Source organism: Opisthocomus hoazin, chromosome 6 (genome assembly GCF_030867145.1).
Source record: "Opisthocomus hoazin isolate bOpiHoa1 chromosome 6, bOpiHoa1.hap1, whole genome shotgun sequence".
Lineage (NCBI taxonomy): Eukaryota > Metazoa > Chordata > Aves > Opisthocomiformes > Opisthocomidae > Opisthocomus > Opisthocomus hoazin.
In genome coordinates this window covers 60856999-60874254 of record NC_134419.1, presented here as the reverse complement: position 1 = coordinate 60874254, position 17256 = coordinate 60856999, and the positions used below count along the sequence as shown (strand labels likewise).

The window sequence follows — 17256 nt, the reverse complement described above, 5'->3', positions numbered from 1 at the left end:
AGCAATTTCAGAGACATCAAATGGCTGAAGATATTTCTATTGCTTTCCACACATTTGAATCCATAAAGAAATCATGCAGGCAAGAATCAAGTAATTCAGCATCCTTTCAGTCCTGCGTTTACCACCTTGTAAATTTTTTCAGTTAAATGAGAGCTATAAGGCCATTTGATGACTTAATGATAAGCACTCAAACTGCCAGTCAAGGCAACACCATGGCATATGAATTTCATTGCAGGCAAGTGCAAGGTTATGCACAATGGACAGAACAATCCAGCTAAAATGGGCAGATGCTGATGGATTTTAAAATTAACTGAAGCTATTTGGAAGAAACAAGTTAGGGGTCAACATGAACAGTTGCCTGAGAACATCTGCTAAAAATGGAAAAAACAGACAAAGTGTTAAGAGCAAGATAAAGAATAAATATTCCAAGTACTGTCTCATTGTTTAAGACTGTTACAGGACTTCACCTCGTATATTTACTGTCTCCAGCTATGAGACTTCTGTAAAATGAGCGACTTGCACCTACATAAGGTAAGGATCTTCACTGCTGAAGCCCTGAAAGAGATCAGTCCAGGTATCTGAACCACAGAGAGCAGAAAACAGAAGATACAGGGAAGGACAAATGGTCTCAAAGTATAAAATCCTACCTGTGAAGAAATATTAAGTGACATTGCATTTATTTTTATTTAGAATTATCTGACCATCACCTAGATTTTACATTTTTCTATTAGAATGAAAAGAGCGAAAAAAGAAGACGGCAATACCAAGCATGAGCTAATGAAAAGGAAATCTAAGATCTCTCTCACACAGACGGAAGACGAAGACAAAAAGCTGAAGAAATGGAAGAGCTGAACGATTTGTGAATCAAGCTCACATTGCCACTTTCCAATCAGAAAGAACAAAACATCCATCTTTCCTTGCTAAGGACAAGATATGGAAGAGAACAGGGGTACAACTCCATTTTACAGTTGGGAAACTAGAGAAGCAACTTAGTATGAGAATATGATCTTACAAGTCAGGATCTACAGAACTGAACTATGCATTATCCTTATGAAGAGACACGCTCAGATAATCTACTGGAGAACCAGAGTTTGTTGCCACTAAACTAACTCACAGCATTGCTGTCCACATTTAAGCTACAGTCACACAAAAACTAAAGGAAAACCATTTCTACTAAAGAAACGACTGACAATTTTTACATTGATTTGCACTTTTAAAGGTATCATATTTATTATTAAAGATAAATTGCAACAGGAATTGAAATCACTTTTTTTTTCTTTCAAGAAAAACAATTTTGATCTCCTATTTGTGTGAGTCAAACAAGACAGTACAGCAGTCCAACAAAACAAGCAAACAGAAAACCACTTATAATTTAAATCATAGAATAATTTCTGAAGGACAGTAAGGTTGTGCTGTCCCATCAAAATAGCAGTAGCACTTATCTGGCTGTATGAGCAAAACTATCACTGCCTACAGACCAGCTGATTGTTACTGATCAACCAGTATCATAGAATCATTAATGTTGGAAAAGATCTCTAAGATCATCAAGACCAACCGTCAACCCATCACCACCATGCCTGCTAAACCATGTCCCGAAATGCCACACCTACACATTTTTTGAACACCTCCAGGGATGGTGACTCCAACCACTTCCCGGGCAGCCTGTTCCAATGCCTGACCACCCTGTCAGCAAAGAAATTTTTCATAATATCCAACCTAATCCTCCCCTGACACAACGTATGGCTTGAAGGAAGGGGGGGGGGGGTGGGGGGTGGGGGGGAAATCTCAGACTGGATGTTCACAGAGAACTGAAAAATTTTTGTCGTCAGGCCAATACCAAACCTCAAAAAGCAATCCTGTAAACAAGATACTCTTTCTACAGTGCTAGACAGTATGTATGCGCAAAACAGATTGATAAGGAACACTTTGAACAGAAAGATGTTATAGAATCATCGATGGATGAAAGACCAAAATGCAGTAATAACTAAAATAATCCAATAGCCCAAGTAAAAATTGTTGTATAGTTGGCAGTAATTCAAGAAAATAAAAATAAGAAAGCTGCATGAGCAAAAAGTTAGAGTAAATGATCACTTACTGGGATTGTCTTGCTTCATCCATGTCAAGAACAGGTAATTGTCAAAGCTTTCAGCTCTTTCTGAAAGATGATCAGTATTGTTCTTCAAACAATGCGAGATCCTATGAAATACCATCACTGCCTGTGACTTCAGTAAATGCTACATTCATGAAACCAAAATTGTTTTAAGTATTTACTCAGTCACTGATCGTAAGCTGTAACCTTACTATATTCTATATATGCATAAAGAATGTAAGGATACACAAGCTCTGACATGTACTCATTTTTTTTTTTTCCCCCCCACTCAAAGTTATAGTAGGTATACTGGCCACCTGAAAAAAAGCAACTTAAAATATTCCACACAGGCATAGTTCTTAATGCCCAATGGATAAATTATGAACACTTCCAAAGATACCATTCTTAAAAAAAAAAAGAAAAAAAAAGATTCAGACACAAACTTTCTTGAACAGTATTTCAGATTTAATGAAGTCAGAACTGGAAGCAATCAGAACAATTCCATACATCTGTATACACACTTTGGAGCATGACTAAGTATCTGTTACTTCCTACATCTAATCAGCTGAAACAATACAAAGAAAATACGCCCTAACTATGAAATACAAACATGTTTTTACAAGATTATTTAGCTGTTTTTGACCGTAGCCGTCGCTTGATGATTAGATGATCACTTTCCTTCTCTTTTTGTTCTACAAATATCTGAAAAAGATGGTATTTCAAGAGTTACTCAGCATTTCTTCAGAGACAAATGACATACACTTCTAGACCCATGTAACCAACGTGGTTTTTTTCCCCAGAAGCTATTATCAGAATGAAATTTGTCTACTATCTTTTACTCAGAGGTCTCCAAGACAGAGAGTCTGTTTTAGTGCATCATAATAAGCAACAAATACTGGGAACATACAAAATTTTGGTTTTGCCAAAACAAATACCAAAATCCAAATAAAAATGTGATTGAAAGCAGCTCTCACTTCTGATCTCTAGTACTTATTTTGTGAAACAAGAAGTGTTCAGAAAACATATTTTTAGCTTAAATTCCTTTAGCTTTCTCTACTTTCCCATGATTCAATCTTCCACTTTTCCTTTCAGTTCCAAGCTTCTTAACTTCTTTTGCTCTGCATTTCTGCCATTTTCTTCATCCTCCTATGAAAAGCATTTTGGTTTCTGCCACATCCATTCATACAATGTACAGAAGATTCAACAGGATATCTCAGTATGGGCAAACACTCACCATAGTGAAGAGAAGAAAGGATTGAACAGAACAAATAAATGTACTGCCAACAAAGCAAGAGTATGCTTAGCACTGTAGTTACTGTCAAAACCATGTAGTTGGATTTCTGAAACAATACATAAAGCCCTGGCCTATAAAGACTCTTTATGGGCTGGCTTAGGGGAACACAATTTAGGCACACCCAGAAGGCTACCTAAACTGTACTTTGGAAAAGCATGGATATAGCCACATCCTAAAGTAATCCAAATATCAGCTGGGCATAAATGGAATTGGAAATTAACTTAGGTGCTTACTTACCCTGCAAAGTCAATTGCACATCCAGACCTTTATCTTTCGTGTTTCAGTCATGTTATTCCAAATCTATGGCTCCCTTAATGGTCTCTATTTCTAATCTCCCTTTATGCTACACTTAAATGAACACCAACTACTAGAAAAACCAATTAAGACTCAATTGCTGTAGTAGAGGAAAAAGTAATCCTCCACATACCACAACTAAGATATCTGTGAATCCAGATTTAAGAGATACCTCTGTGATTGCTGCATCATCTATACAGGAAAAGCTATCAGTCAAACACAGAGAAGATAGGTGAGAAAATGGAGAAGAGTAAGTAAAACAGCAGGATGGAAAGACAAAAAGGAACAGTTAGATCAAAGCAAAAAACAAGTCTGTACTTTCAAACCTGTTCTGCAACTTGATCAGACCTTCAAGTTTGTTCTGTCCCCCTGACAGTTTATTTTAAGCCAAGATTACAGAAATACATTACCATGGACAGAACAGTAACCTGCAATCACTTACCGAAGAAGCAGGGATATCTAGAGGGTAAGAAATGTCAGTTGAATACAGCTTTCTCTTAGCTCGTTTTGGCTTGAGCTCGTTTTTGACACTTTCGGGTTCTGCCGACTTCGGAGAGCTTATTGTCGCAATCAGCTTCTTTGCTATAAGAAAAATTTTATCATAAATCAATGTCTTACTACTTTTGTGAGCCTCAAAATTCATGTATAAGGCAAGCTTTCTTAAAAACAGTTTGAAAATGAAAGAGATGTAGTCTGAAGTTTAACTATAGAAATTCAGAAGTGGTATTTGACTAGCAGAGTTTTCCACAGCTTCAGATGAAAAAGCTAAAGGACACATTTAAATAGCACATTAAAAATCAATTAGGATTCAGATTTGACTGCAAGTTAAACACTTCAACAGGAGTCAAACAACAGGCTTAACTTCTTCATGCTGACAGAAGCACAGGGTAGAGTCAATTTTCTGTATATACTTGTATATAGTTTTATCAAACTAGTAATACCCTCTCTAAAGAGACAAGTGTATGCATATTATGAGCTAGAAGGAAATCTCAAACAATACTAAGTTCTGCAAAAGAGTTAAAAAATACAGAACATGGTAATAAAGGTTACAAACTAGAACTCATTTTCTCCAATCAAGTATCTTTAGGGTGAAATTCTGAGTAGTCTGAATTTGGCTTCCATTGATAATGATATGGGGTCCTCATGGAACCAATCTGACAAACCTGGAAAATTTTTAAAATTCCATTATCATCTAGACTGTCTTACAGCAGATAAGTAAGATGTAGTCTGTAACAAGCCAAGTTTTCAAGTTGGTACAGAGATCTTAATTCTAACCGTCCACATTGAATAATGACTAATGTTTTTTTAACCAACCAAATAACACCATCTTTTAGAATTTAACACTGGTGATTCCTTGTGCCCTCTGCTAATTTTAATATTTTTTTTTTAAAAAAAGAAAAACCACAGTAACTCAGAGATCATGACTCACTGTAGAAAAAATACATTATATTCATCAACTGAAAGTCCTAGCAGTTAATCTTCCCAAGGCTATGCTTAAACTTAATATCCATTAATTGCTTCATAGTCAGTTTATGCCTTCCAAACATTTTCATGAGACACTGGCTTTCAGATTTGTAGAACTAATCTTCCTCTCCCACGTACGTACATCAAAAAACATTAATACAGTTTTCACAGAAACAAAGCAGGGGGGGAGGTAGGTGGGGCGGGTGGGAAGGATTGCTTACAGAACAAGGTAATATTTGGTGTTTGGATTCAGCTCTTGATTTTTTCGAGCAGCAGGGCAAGTTTCTGAAGTTGCCTTTAATCGTTTTACTGTAACTCAGACTTTTCAAGCTTCACGTTATCATTACTTTTATGATAAATTTATATGCACATATTCAACACTGTGTCCTTGAATTCCACCTGGTTTGCCTTACACACTTAACTTAAACTTTAGAACCATGTGGTCCTTGAAATCAAGACAGCCTTTCTACTCTGCAAGATTCAATATAGCAGGCCCCAGTTCAGAATTCTTTATTTCATAAACAAAACAACAACTTAATGCAGCAGATGTGTCCTATGACAACATATACATTAACAGATTATGGTAAAAAAAAAGGTATTCTACAACGTCCAGACAACCTGGAACAAGCCTTATTTATTCTGTACAAACCTTTAGAGTGAATAATACTAGGAGAACTCTGAAAAAAGTCTCCAATTCTTTGTAGTGTTCCATCTTTGTTTTTAGCTGACTCTTTACTTGAAGTAGATTCTTGCTTTCTTAAGCAGTATTCTTTTCTAAATGACTGTGTAGTAGACTTCTGTACAGAAACATAAGATCATTGTTTAAGTTAAAAATTTACTTATTTTCAAGTTTAATTCCATTTTATTTGACCTCCATGTTGTTTTTGAGCTAACATTTTGAGCTTTGCTCCTGGCACCCTCTGTTCGTTATACTAATGATACCACCACAGCAAGCAACATAGACAACTTCATTTTATAATCAGAAGAAAAAACAAATTGTCAAAAGTTTCACAAAATATATTTAAGGGCATCAGTAATATAGGGAACAAATAGTTTCTTTTTTTAAAATAAGTGATTCAAAGTTGTAGAGTATTTCATTAGACAAGCTATTCTAGTTATAAATAGAACAGGAGGAAACTGATGGGCAAAATAAATCTATTACCCACCTTCGGAACCTGCTCAGGTTACTATTAAGGCCTAAAATAATCTTTTTGTACTTGTCATGCTTATAGATGACATGAAACTTAGTTTTACTTACGAGGCATTGCCTGTAACACCACATACACTAATAGTATGTTCAAACCAGTCTTCATAACTATTTAATACGAAATATCCTTCCCTTTGAATCATTGTACACTGCAGCTAGTACACACTCTTGGCAAATACAGACTTACTCTCTTTGGTTAGCTTAGAGAGTTCAGCAGGAAGACAACATATGTGTTTAAGAATCCTACTTAAGTACATATATAAGGATAAGATACTGCTGCATAAGAACGTTTGCTCCTTTCACAAGTCCACCTTTACTGAAAAGGCCAAACTAACTTCAAAAATAGAACAAAACCAAACCATTTTCTTGTTGCTTGTAGAAGGTGAGTCAGTCATAGCAGGTTTTGTATTTTTCTTGTTCTCACTTTTCACAAAATCCTAAAAAAATTAATATGACATATTTCAACCAGGATTCTTCTGGAAAGAACAACAATTATTTATATTACAGAAGCATCTAGTGTTTAAGTGCTATGACTAACAGTAAGGAGGCATTCGCTTATACAGGATAGAGGTAACTACTCATATATGAATTAAATGCTAAACAAACCTGTGGAAGGGAACTAGAGATACCCGTAGTAAAACCATTCTGACATACATTGTTTCCTCCTCTCTATTATTTCCTATGCCTTTGGCTTTAAGAGATTTGACAAGTAAACACACAAATTGAAATTAACTCAATAAATCTAAATATAAATTCAGGTATACAGCAACAACTATAAAAACAGGTTGGCAGCATAGTACCATTGTTAAGATGATGTCTTTTAATGACAGGTATCTTGTGAAGCGGTGCCAAGAGAGTTCAGATAACTGACAGCCATATCGACTGATAACAGTGTCAGAAAACAGAAACAGAATTTTGTTCTTTGTTTAATTAGAAGGTAGTCTCTGCAAAAGATTTGGTTTTGCTTGTTTCTAAGAAGAGATGGGGTTTTTGGTTTTATTTTTTAAAAAATTGAGATGAGCAGTATGTGTGTTTTTTAGCACCACAGGTTTCCCCTCAGTCCTTAATTTTAGTGCTGACAACGTGCTTTTCAGTTTTAGGAAACTTAAAAAACAAATTGTGTCTTCAGTAGACTTGTGGCAGTTAAAGTTACTGAATCATTTTATAATCTATTTTTGGTTTGGCATATGTAACAAGAAAATAATATTTAAAAGTAACATTCAGGTGAATAAAACAGCAACAAGATACTTTTAAATTTTGTTCCATGTTATTGAAAGGTTACTTAGGTAAACGTTATCCCATAAGGGTATGAACACGGACGACTACACTATGAAAGGATCTAAATGGATTGGTAAAACAGTCTTCTCTAAAAACATGGACAACTACATTAGATGAAATATATTCATCTGTAGATAAGGTTTGGTACTTCTTCAATGCCTTCAGAAGGGTGGTTATTTTTACACCTACTATTCCAGCAGCCTGAGAGAATACACTTCTTGAAGAAAATTGGTTCAAGACACAAGAAGTTTAAATGAACTCTGGGCATTATTCCAGAATGAAGCGTTGAGTTCCAGATGAATTAACTTACACAGTTTTTAACAGCTAATTTTGCAATCCAGGTTTAACAAAATGAGTTTACTGAAGTACTGTTGAGCACTAACCACCGAAATTATTATCTCCCTTAACTGTTTTACTAGGATTAAAAAATACATCACTTGGGAATGCCTGAATTAGAAATTCTGGAAAAAGCTTCAGATACCTCACTCTACAGCTGAGACAAGCTCACTCACTGAAAGAGATCACTTACCACCTAGCCAAATCATCCAAATGTCATCTCCCTCACACTCACCTGTCAGCTTCTAAAGTCCTTAGAAGTATAGATTCATACGCCCCACAAGTAGGATTACAAGTATGTAAGTACCACCACAGTGTGGCCTTAGGGTTTCACAGCCTTTGTAAGTGTCTTAGAGAGCTGTGTTGGTACTGATGCTGATAAAAGGCAGAGCAAAGTAACATGCATTTCAGGTAGCAGCAGTGAAGATTTTTACCACCTTGAACTACTGTGGAGCCTCAGTCTCACATGTAAACACCACAGCACATTAAGCAGGCTGGAGCATATAACCTAGCATAACTGAAGGAATTAAAGTCTACAGAAAACAGGGAGGTTCAGGTGCTGGTGCAATTAGTTCTGTACAGTCCCTCTAAGTATGAAAAGAGCAAAGAAAACACAGGCTGAAGAAATCAAGTCACAGGAATCGGTCTTGAAACTCTGAAATGCATTAAACCCAGAGGCTTGACTTGTAATTGCTTATTAGAAGAGATAATTGATACTAACAATTGCTTAAACAAAAAGAAGCAGTTCTATAGAACTGGTCTGTAATCCCACAGATCAGAGCTGGAGACAGAAGCAAATGGTACCAGCAGGGAAGAGAGAAATGTAAAAGGTAACAAGAAAGTGCAAATCGGGGACAAAGGGCCAGAATAAGGATAAATTTAAATCTATGACCTTATTCAACACAGGCCAGCGATTCACCCTAGACAGGTCCTTAGGATCTCAATGAGAATCAGAAGATAAGGATAGGATTTTACAAATGATCATAACAGTACATTGAAAAAATGAGCAACATTCTTTGTCATTTGGTCTAGGTCATACCTGTACCACCTCTTCACTCTTCCTTTTCTTTCTTGACTTGGGCATTTTAACTCTAACTGGTAAGGCGCTGCCCTGGTGCTTCACCTCCATCTTATTCGGTTCCAGAGGGGTGAACTGAATTTCCATCTCTGGTTTTGGGAACCGACTAGTTTTTCCATTTTCTGTGGACACTTCAGAAGAGTCAAGTACAATTCCTGAATGGTTCTGCAAGCATATTGAAATTTTAAGAAAACAAGTTTTAAAACAACTATGAGTTAAAAAATTATAACACATTTCCCTCCCCAGTGGATTGCAAAGTAAACATTCCATTTTCCAGTTGTTAGCTTTCGGAACACTTCTATTATAAGTGACAAAATCTACTTCAACTATAGTAGATTTCAACTCTTATAACGCTTTTTTGTTAAATTTTAAAAAGCTAACATTTCTATATACCATCACAGAACTTGAAGTTTTCCTTGCTGAACTCAGCCTGACACTTGGTTTCCAAGGCATTTTCCTCAAGGGCAGAGACAGCTAGTCACAGTTTCCACAGCTAGCAATAGTAGAATTGACATGATTTGCTTTATCTTAACTCTGCTGCTCCTTAGGAACTAGGCAGTAATAGGAGTTTGAGAGAAAAGTATAATCTTTCTCTAGCTCATCTTTAGGGAGCTTTCTCTTCTGCTTCTATGCTAGAGAAGCTAGTTGTGTAAGTAACAGGGTCCAACCGGCAAGCTACAAGCCAAATTCAACCTATGAAAGACTTCTACATGACTCAGTTCTCTGGAGGAAGAGCAGGCATTCAGGCAGCCCCATTGCCTGCAAGCTGAAGACCTTGTCTTGTACCTGCTTACAGCCAAACCGCAAGAACTGCGCAGTAAGGGTGGGATGGAAAGGTCAGTTTGCACAACCCTTCTTCCTCAGCAGCACTTCCTTTCCACCATCCATACAACCCTGTTTTTCTCAGCAAAAACAGCAAGAAATTCAGAGCTGTGGTCTCCCTGGCTGCTGCATCTCTGTGTCAGCAGTTCAGCTACTGGCTAGCATACAAAAATGAATTCAGCAGCTGTTCGAACGAAACCTGGAATATAGGCTGCTGGGGTTGGTGGTGGTGAGAAATGGCAGGTGGCTGCTACTGCTGCTACTAGTGGGGTCCCAAACAGACTAGCTAATATTGTTTCTTAAATTGTTTCTTAAGCTGGTTCGTTCTGAAGGGTACCTTCTTCCTCTCAAAAGACAATGATCAAAGCCCATGGAAAGTAGGTCATCTTCTTCAATAGGCTCTGCTGGGATTCTGAGTAGGAATACCAGCACCACTGTATTCCTAAGAACAGAGTTGGCTAATAAAAAGTTTTTCTTTATAACTGCTACTTCATGAGAGTTAGCAATCAAAAAGTTACATAGGAATGGTTAGTGTCATTAGCCAACACAGGTATGCACAGGAATCCTGCAGTGGAAGAAACCAAATCCTGTTCGCCCTGCTATTGCTCATCCATCTAAGAGGGTTTATAGATTTTTTTCAGGTGACTTACCTAATAATCAGCGACTTCATAAGCATCTATGAGAGGTAAGTTTTCAAGAGCGTACAGTTGAAATCAGATATAATTCTTTGCATTATTATGTTATATAGTTCTTATTTCTCCCAAAAGCCACTAAATCAGGGGATACGATCATCAAGAAAGGAATTCGCAGAATAAAACTTTAGCATTGTTCACGTAACAGGACACATTTTCTTCTCTATTCTGCATTTAGTAAAATCCATATAACTTGATAAAATTTTCAAATTTGAAGTGTTATACCAATGTCACTTAATGAAGAGGCACTGCTAGGACATCGAGATAATGAATAATTCTCTTTAACTTCATCATATCTTACTGGAATACTTTGTCCAGCTATAGGATTAGCCTTGCTTTGTTTTTCCATGAACTGTAAATATTCAGAATGCGTAAAGATTATGCTACACTGTAAACCTCAAAATATATTTTTTTCTGAAGTTACAATATAAAAACTGAAGTGCAGTCAGCTGATGAACACTTGGACTGAAAGACAACACAAGTTTAAGTCAGTAACATCTATTCACACTGTGATCATAAGATGCGCCCTGCTGGGTCTCGCCAACAGTCCATCTAGTTCAATATTCTGTCTCCACAAGTGGCAAAGGGAGACACTATTTAGGGATAACATGTGTGATCCTGGCCACCTTGTCATCTGTTGCCTCCACACCCTCCCAGCAGAGTCAGTTCCTGCATTAGAAGTGTCAGAGGGTACACCTCTGCCTAACCCTAAGAGTACCCATTTACAAATATATTTATGGATTTCTACTACAAATTTTTCTATTCCCTGCTGACAGTAACTGTTTCCACCACCTCCAGAACATCAGTACCTGCGTCATACAGGAATACGTCATTTTAACTGTTTTAAAATGATCTCCTGTTAGTTTCATCAAGTGCTGCCCAGTTTGTGCAGGATTTCAGGATGGACAGTTCTGCCTTTTGTTTATCCACCACAACCACGATCTTGTAGCTTCAGCCCCATAACCCTGGGGTGGCCTTAACCTCTCCTAACCAAGAGTGCCAGTTTCTTAGGCTTTCCTCACAAGGCAGGAGACATGTATCACCTTGATCACTTTATGGTTTCTTCTTTATCTCTACTATGTCTTTCCCAAGAATTATTTGACTTCCCCCTAAAACTTTACCCCATTCACTTCACCACCACAACAGTTTCTCACATGATAATCCTATTAGCAGGCTCTCCTTATTCATAAACATCAAGTATGGTTGCTACTGGCTTGAGGTAAATAGTTCAGCACCAACTGTTCACAACAATTCTTCTCTATAACTAATTTTATAGCAAAACCCTAATTTTATGGTTCTCTCTTAGCTGCTATTACAAAGCTGTATAAAGCGGTAACCCTTCTGAGAGCTATTCTGTCCTCCCTCACATATCACAAGCTTTATCTATACGGCACTAGCTGAACTGATGAAGTAGCAAGAAACTAGCCAGACAGTCTTATTTGGCAGTAGACAGAAAAGAGATGAAGAGATGTATTTTGGCATTCAGTCCAGTTCTGTAACAAGAGAATCACATCTTCTAGCAGCCAGGGGAGGGACTGCTAGGAAATCCATGGTCAGCCCTGGCCATTATTAATCAGCAATGGAGCCACACAGCATTAATTCAGTTCAGCAGACCTACCTCATTAAATACTGTTTATGTAACACACAAGAATTCAGTCAGTCAGGAGTCTCAGTAAAGTGGCAAGCCTTTTAATTTTTGTTCAGGAAATATGCCAAGTTGATCTTTTCTTTGTGTAAACATAAAATATTGTATTGATTTTGGTTTAAATGGGATGCAAGACACTGTTTTGTTCTTGTGAAACCCTACATGGGCTGACAGCTCTATTTACAGAATCACCTCTATTGCCACACTTACGTGATATCATGAAAGTTGTTTGAGCTGAAATCCGCTTAACACTCGCATAAACAAACTGAGATGACACTACAAATATTATATCTTCAAATCTCTAGAACATGGATTAGTTCTATACCCAAGGGAAAAACTAGTTAAGTTCTATAATGTATAGAGAGGTGGTATTCTATTATCTAAAGTACTTTTTTCCTGAGAGTGAGTGTGAAAGCGGGAGAGAGAAAAGAATGAACAGAAACCCAGAACTGAAAATATAGTTAAAGTATGAAGAACCACGAAAAGTAACTTTTGGGAGATTCCCAGTGTTGCTGAAATATATCCTGAGAAAACAACAAAACAAAAGTATCATTAGCACATACTTTCTATAAATATAACAAACATACCTCTTTGTTTAGAGACTGATCTATTTTATCTTGTCCTTCTTCAGGTAAAGGTACTTCTGCCAAAGCCTGAAGACTTTCATGGTTAATGCGTTGCTTTAATTCCTTTATAAAATCATCTTTCTCGGCCAGCTGTTTTCTTAGTTCTTCTATATCAGTTTCCTTATCCTAATAAACAAAGCAAAAATTGCCACAATTTGCAGGACTGGCAGAAGAAATTAACATACACATGACCATCACTATGATTACTTGGCAGCATCAGTTTTAGAATTCCAGGCTAAAACAAGCAGCTACCCAATAAAAAGCCAACAATTTCATGTACGAGTGGCCACTATTTAATGTGAAGAAAAGTCATATAACAGCTTGGGAATATGTAATGCAAAATTTTTTATTTTACTCTGCTTATGTAGCATGAGAATTTCACCCCTGACTTGTTCATGAAGTCCTTGACACTGTGAAAAAGGCAGCAAATGTGACAGTTGCTTCAGCTTTGCATCCCAACTTTGCAATCAAAGCATCAGACTTCAGTGTCTATTTGAACTACTAAGTATTTTGAAGCTTCAGTTACTGTTACAAATTTAGTTTCGAACAAACATAAATAAAGGTCTTTTTTTAAAATTAGCTGCAAATTGTTTCAATATGACTGTTTAAGAACAAAAAATAGAGTGAAAATGCAAAGAGCAAGTATTGTGTTTTGCAAAATTAATGGATAACAACAACAAAAAAAGTCACAGGAGTGAGAGAGATGACCTTTCCTGAATCCTTTAGTGCAGCCTGTTTCAGTTCCACTATTTCTTTATCTTTTTGTGCACTGTTAGAAGCCAAAGTCTTGAGCTGTACTTCCAAAGCTTCTACTAATTTATCTCTTTCTTCACGCCACTTTTGAAGATTGTTGTCCTTTTCTACCAGCTGCGCAGCAAGCCTTTCCTAAATGGGGAAAAATTGGTTAGAACTGAACACGACATCTACACGCTATCTGAACGGTTCCGATAGTTTGATTTTGCATAGTTAGTACTATTTTATGGCCTTAGTAAACTTGAGAGCCTATACAGATCGTACAAAGCTTACATAGAACTAGATTCACTACAAATATGCACAAGCAAACCATGCTTCAATTAGAAAATCTTTATCTATATTTATACTCTGTGTGAAGAGAATTCTTAGCTCGAGACAAACCAAGCAAAACTCCTGTTGGCTCGCTCTGTGATTTTGTTACTAAGAAGTCTCAGGCAAGCAGTCACAGACAAAAGTGAAAGTAGTCTTCAGGTCCTAACATCCTCCTGTACTGACTGCAGGTCCAGAAAGTCTTGCTAACTACTTCTAGATGCAAATATAGTTTTAGATTGTACAGATTCATATAATAATTTTACATGCTTAAGAAATTACAACCTCGATGCAGCCCAGTGAACAGGCAAGGTATCCACTTCCTTATTAACTGTCAGTCACTCTACTATGAAAGCAATATGGGAGCAAAACCACTAGCATTTTGACCAAGTATTTTTACTCTATATCTAGAAAGAAGCTTTTTTTTTCTCGTCAACTTCTACTTGCTTATTCTTGTCCTTCTAAAGCCTCATAAGCTTGCCTTTTTTTTTTTTTAGAAAAGCCAAGCAAGAAACCTTGGTTTTCAAAGTATGTTTTCTTACCCTCGTTAAGTAGGAACAGGCTTGTTAACTTCCATTATATACTAAGCTTTTTCATTTTGTGACTCTCCTATACCTCCCTTTTCATATTGAGAAGGCCTCATCTAGACTTTGCCATGTGATGAAGTGAGGGTACTTTGACAAAGGCTAGGTACCCTCAAGTGCCCACACAGTCAACACCTGAGATGAGATTTGCTCTGTACTAAAGACTTACATTAGAGGACCCTGCTGAGACCTCCACTCACTTACAATTTCTGCTTGTTGCTTTACATGACGTTCTCCGTCCTCCGCAAATTTTCTCATTTCTCCATTGCGATGGCTCTCAGCTTCTTTTACTAGACCTATGAGTTCCATTTTTTCTTCCAGCCACTTCTTTCTATCAGTTTGATACTTAGCTTCATTTTCCTATGTTAATAAAACCAGAAATAAAACCATAGGTAGAAATTAAGCAAAAAGAAAAGAAATCTTAAAATCTAGATTACCATTAAATGGATTCATTTCAAAAAGATAACAGAAATACTAGCACAGTTTTAAGCCAGCATGTTGCCAAGTGCAAGTATTATGCTCTCATTTGTTCTTCTCTATTGAAAAAAAAAAACCACCAACCATTTTCATCATTTCTTATTCAGACTGGCAAGTCTTCATAGAATAGATTTTTTTTCCCCCTAAAAATGCTCTGGGTAAGTCACAAACACTATGAAAGTTACACCAAAAGTAATGGTAAAGAGACTTTTTAACTTAAAAATTCCTAATCTTTTATGCTGCCTTACAGCACATTAGAATGCAGTACGGTTTGAATGTTAGGCAGAGACAGCGCGTACCTAAGAACGTCACTTCAAACCACAGCAACTTCGTCTCCTTTTCTATTACAATCAAACGTCTTGTCAGACGTTCTTCCATATAAGACAGAAGGCATCTGAAAAGTTATTTGGGAAAAGAGTCTACTTTCTAATCCCAGAAGAATTAGAGGTAAGTCCTCAGCCTAACAGGAAGGACTTACAGGTCATACAGCAAGCACTAGATCTTGAAAGAGTTTGGTTTAGTTGCCCAAGCAACTGACAGGGAAGAGGATCGGAACAGATATCAGGAGTTGGATTGCTTAAGACAACTGTAGAGGAGCCCAGCTACAGGAGTCCTGTCCATAGCAGCATAACGTAGCGAAGAGCACACTCCATCATGGGGCACCAGTGATGCTGTGCATTACAAGGACACTGCATCCAGACTTTGCTGCACTGGTACACTGCAGCTTTTAGAGGAGGTTTCCTTCACCAGTGTAACAACTTGCCATAACATGCTCTAGCCCTTGAAAACAGTGCCACAAAAAAATTCAGACTCCTAAATGAAAGTTATGCCTTTAAAACTAAGTATGAGTTACATCACCATATTTTACCTTCAGTTCTTTTTGCAGTTTTATTAATTCCTCATTTTCATTTACGTTTTTCTCCTCATTTTTGCTCATCTTCTGCTGCCAGTCACTATTGCTCTGGTTAGTCAGCTCTTTACATTTCTGCTTCCATGCTTCCAGTTCTAGTCAGTACACAAAATGAGGTTACATAATGTATAGTTTCAAATGCATATTTGACCATGTTCACATCCTTCTACTAAAGTTACTTGGATTTATCAGCTATGACCACAAAGGAACAGAAGCCTTTAACTGTTAGAAGTTTGTTATGTACTACATAAAATTAATGTCTAAATAACAGTAAACAAATAAAAACAGAAATTTAAAACAACTATCACCATACATACGAAGTAATTTTGCCTCCCTGCTCCCTTTCCAAGGAGACATTACCCAAAACTAGTTTGTTGGTCTCTTCAAACTTGGCTTCAAGCACTTGATCTTGTTCAGTCTGCGTCTGTTCTTGTTCTTCTAATGTCATCCGCATATCTTCAATTATTTTTTCCTTTGCACACAGATCTGAAGGTTTGAGAGTAAATTTACAGATAAGCCTCCTACTAGTTACTACCATTCTGTCCGAAAGTGCCTTCACTACAAGTCATTTCCCCATCCCCCAAGATCAAAAGCTCTGTTACAAAGAAATAGAGCATCTCCACTGAACTATTCAAATCCGAGTGGTTCTCATCAACTCGATTTAGGTGAGCATTTCAGTGTTCACATCAGTCAGACTATGGCTTGTATAATATGAGAAACTAACCGTTGTTCAAGTTTTAAATGTTTATCAAACCTGCAGAAACTGTTATCGTGCTAGGTCACGTTTCAGTGTTTGGTTTTGTTCAAACAGCCAACTAAAATGGCAAATAAATACCAACATTTATTAAGTTAACACTGATACAGCAAATCCACACTTTCTCTGGGGTGTATGTTTCTTATTCTTATTGCTTTCAAATATACCTGCTAATAAGTATTCAATGAAAATTAGTTCATGACTGTAACATTCTAACATCCAGGTTGGAGTTTCTCAGTATTCTAAAATATAAATATACAAGAGCCTCTAAATTCACTAACAAAATGACAACTCATTACGTTGCCATTCCACACCAAAAAATATGGAACAATAATAGCTTTTTCTGACCTTCACGTGTTTTCTCATACTGTTTGGAGATTTCTTCCAGCTTCTTGTTATTCGATTGCTCCTAAATATTGCATTGCAAGCAAATTAAAGAAAACATGTTGAAAGAAACAAACATACATGCTAGAAATGAGTAGCCTTAAATACTTTATTCATTAGTTAAGACAAACAGTCCAGAATAAATTTTTCATACAGTGTAAAGGAGCATTCAAGCTGATTTAAAGAAAAAAAAATGTTTAGAGGAAGATATTATTATTAACATATCTGTCACTAGTCAGAATATCTGCAGGTATTAACTA

General features: G+C 36.8%; 1 protein-coding gene across 1 annotated transcript in view; it reads right to left on the bottom strand.

The window, feature by feature from the left end:
• Window positions 1-2662: 2662 nt before the first annotated feature.
• KIF20B (kinesin family member 20B) overlaps window positions 2663-17256 on the bottom strand; it is a 40981-nt gene continuing 26387 nt past the window's right edge. The window contains exons 22-32 of the mRNA XM_075424189.1: window positions 16961-17021; window positions 16219-16344; window positions 15817-15953; window positions 14676-14831; window positions 13534-13710; window positions 12787-12951; window positions 9002-9205; window positions 6708-6785; window positions 5791-5938; window positions 4120-4259; window positions 2663-2791 (exon numbers count right to left, since the gene is read on the bottom strand). Of these exons, the coding sequence (XP_075280304.1) occupies window positions 2714-2791; window positions 4120-4259; window positions 5791-5938; window positions 6708-6785; window positions 9002-9205; window positions 12787-12951; window positions 13534-13710; window positions 14676-14831; window positions 15817-15953; window positions 16219-16344; window positions 16961-17021 (1470 nt within the window). The 3' untranslated portion in view covers window positions 2663-2713. The remainder of the gene's footprint in view (window positions 2792-4119; window positions 4260-5790; window positions 5939-6707; window positions 6786-9001; window positions 9206-12786; window positions 12952-13533; window positions 13711-14675; window positions 14832-15816; window positions 15954-16218; window positions 16345-16960; window positions 17022-17256) is intronic.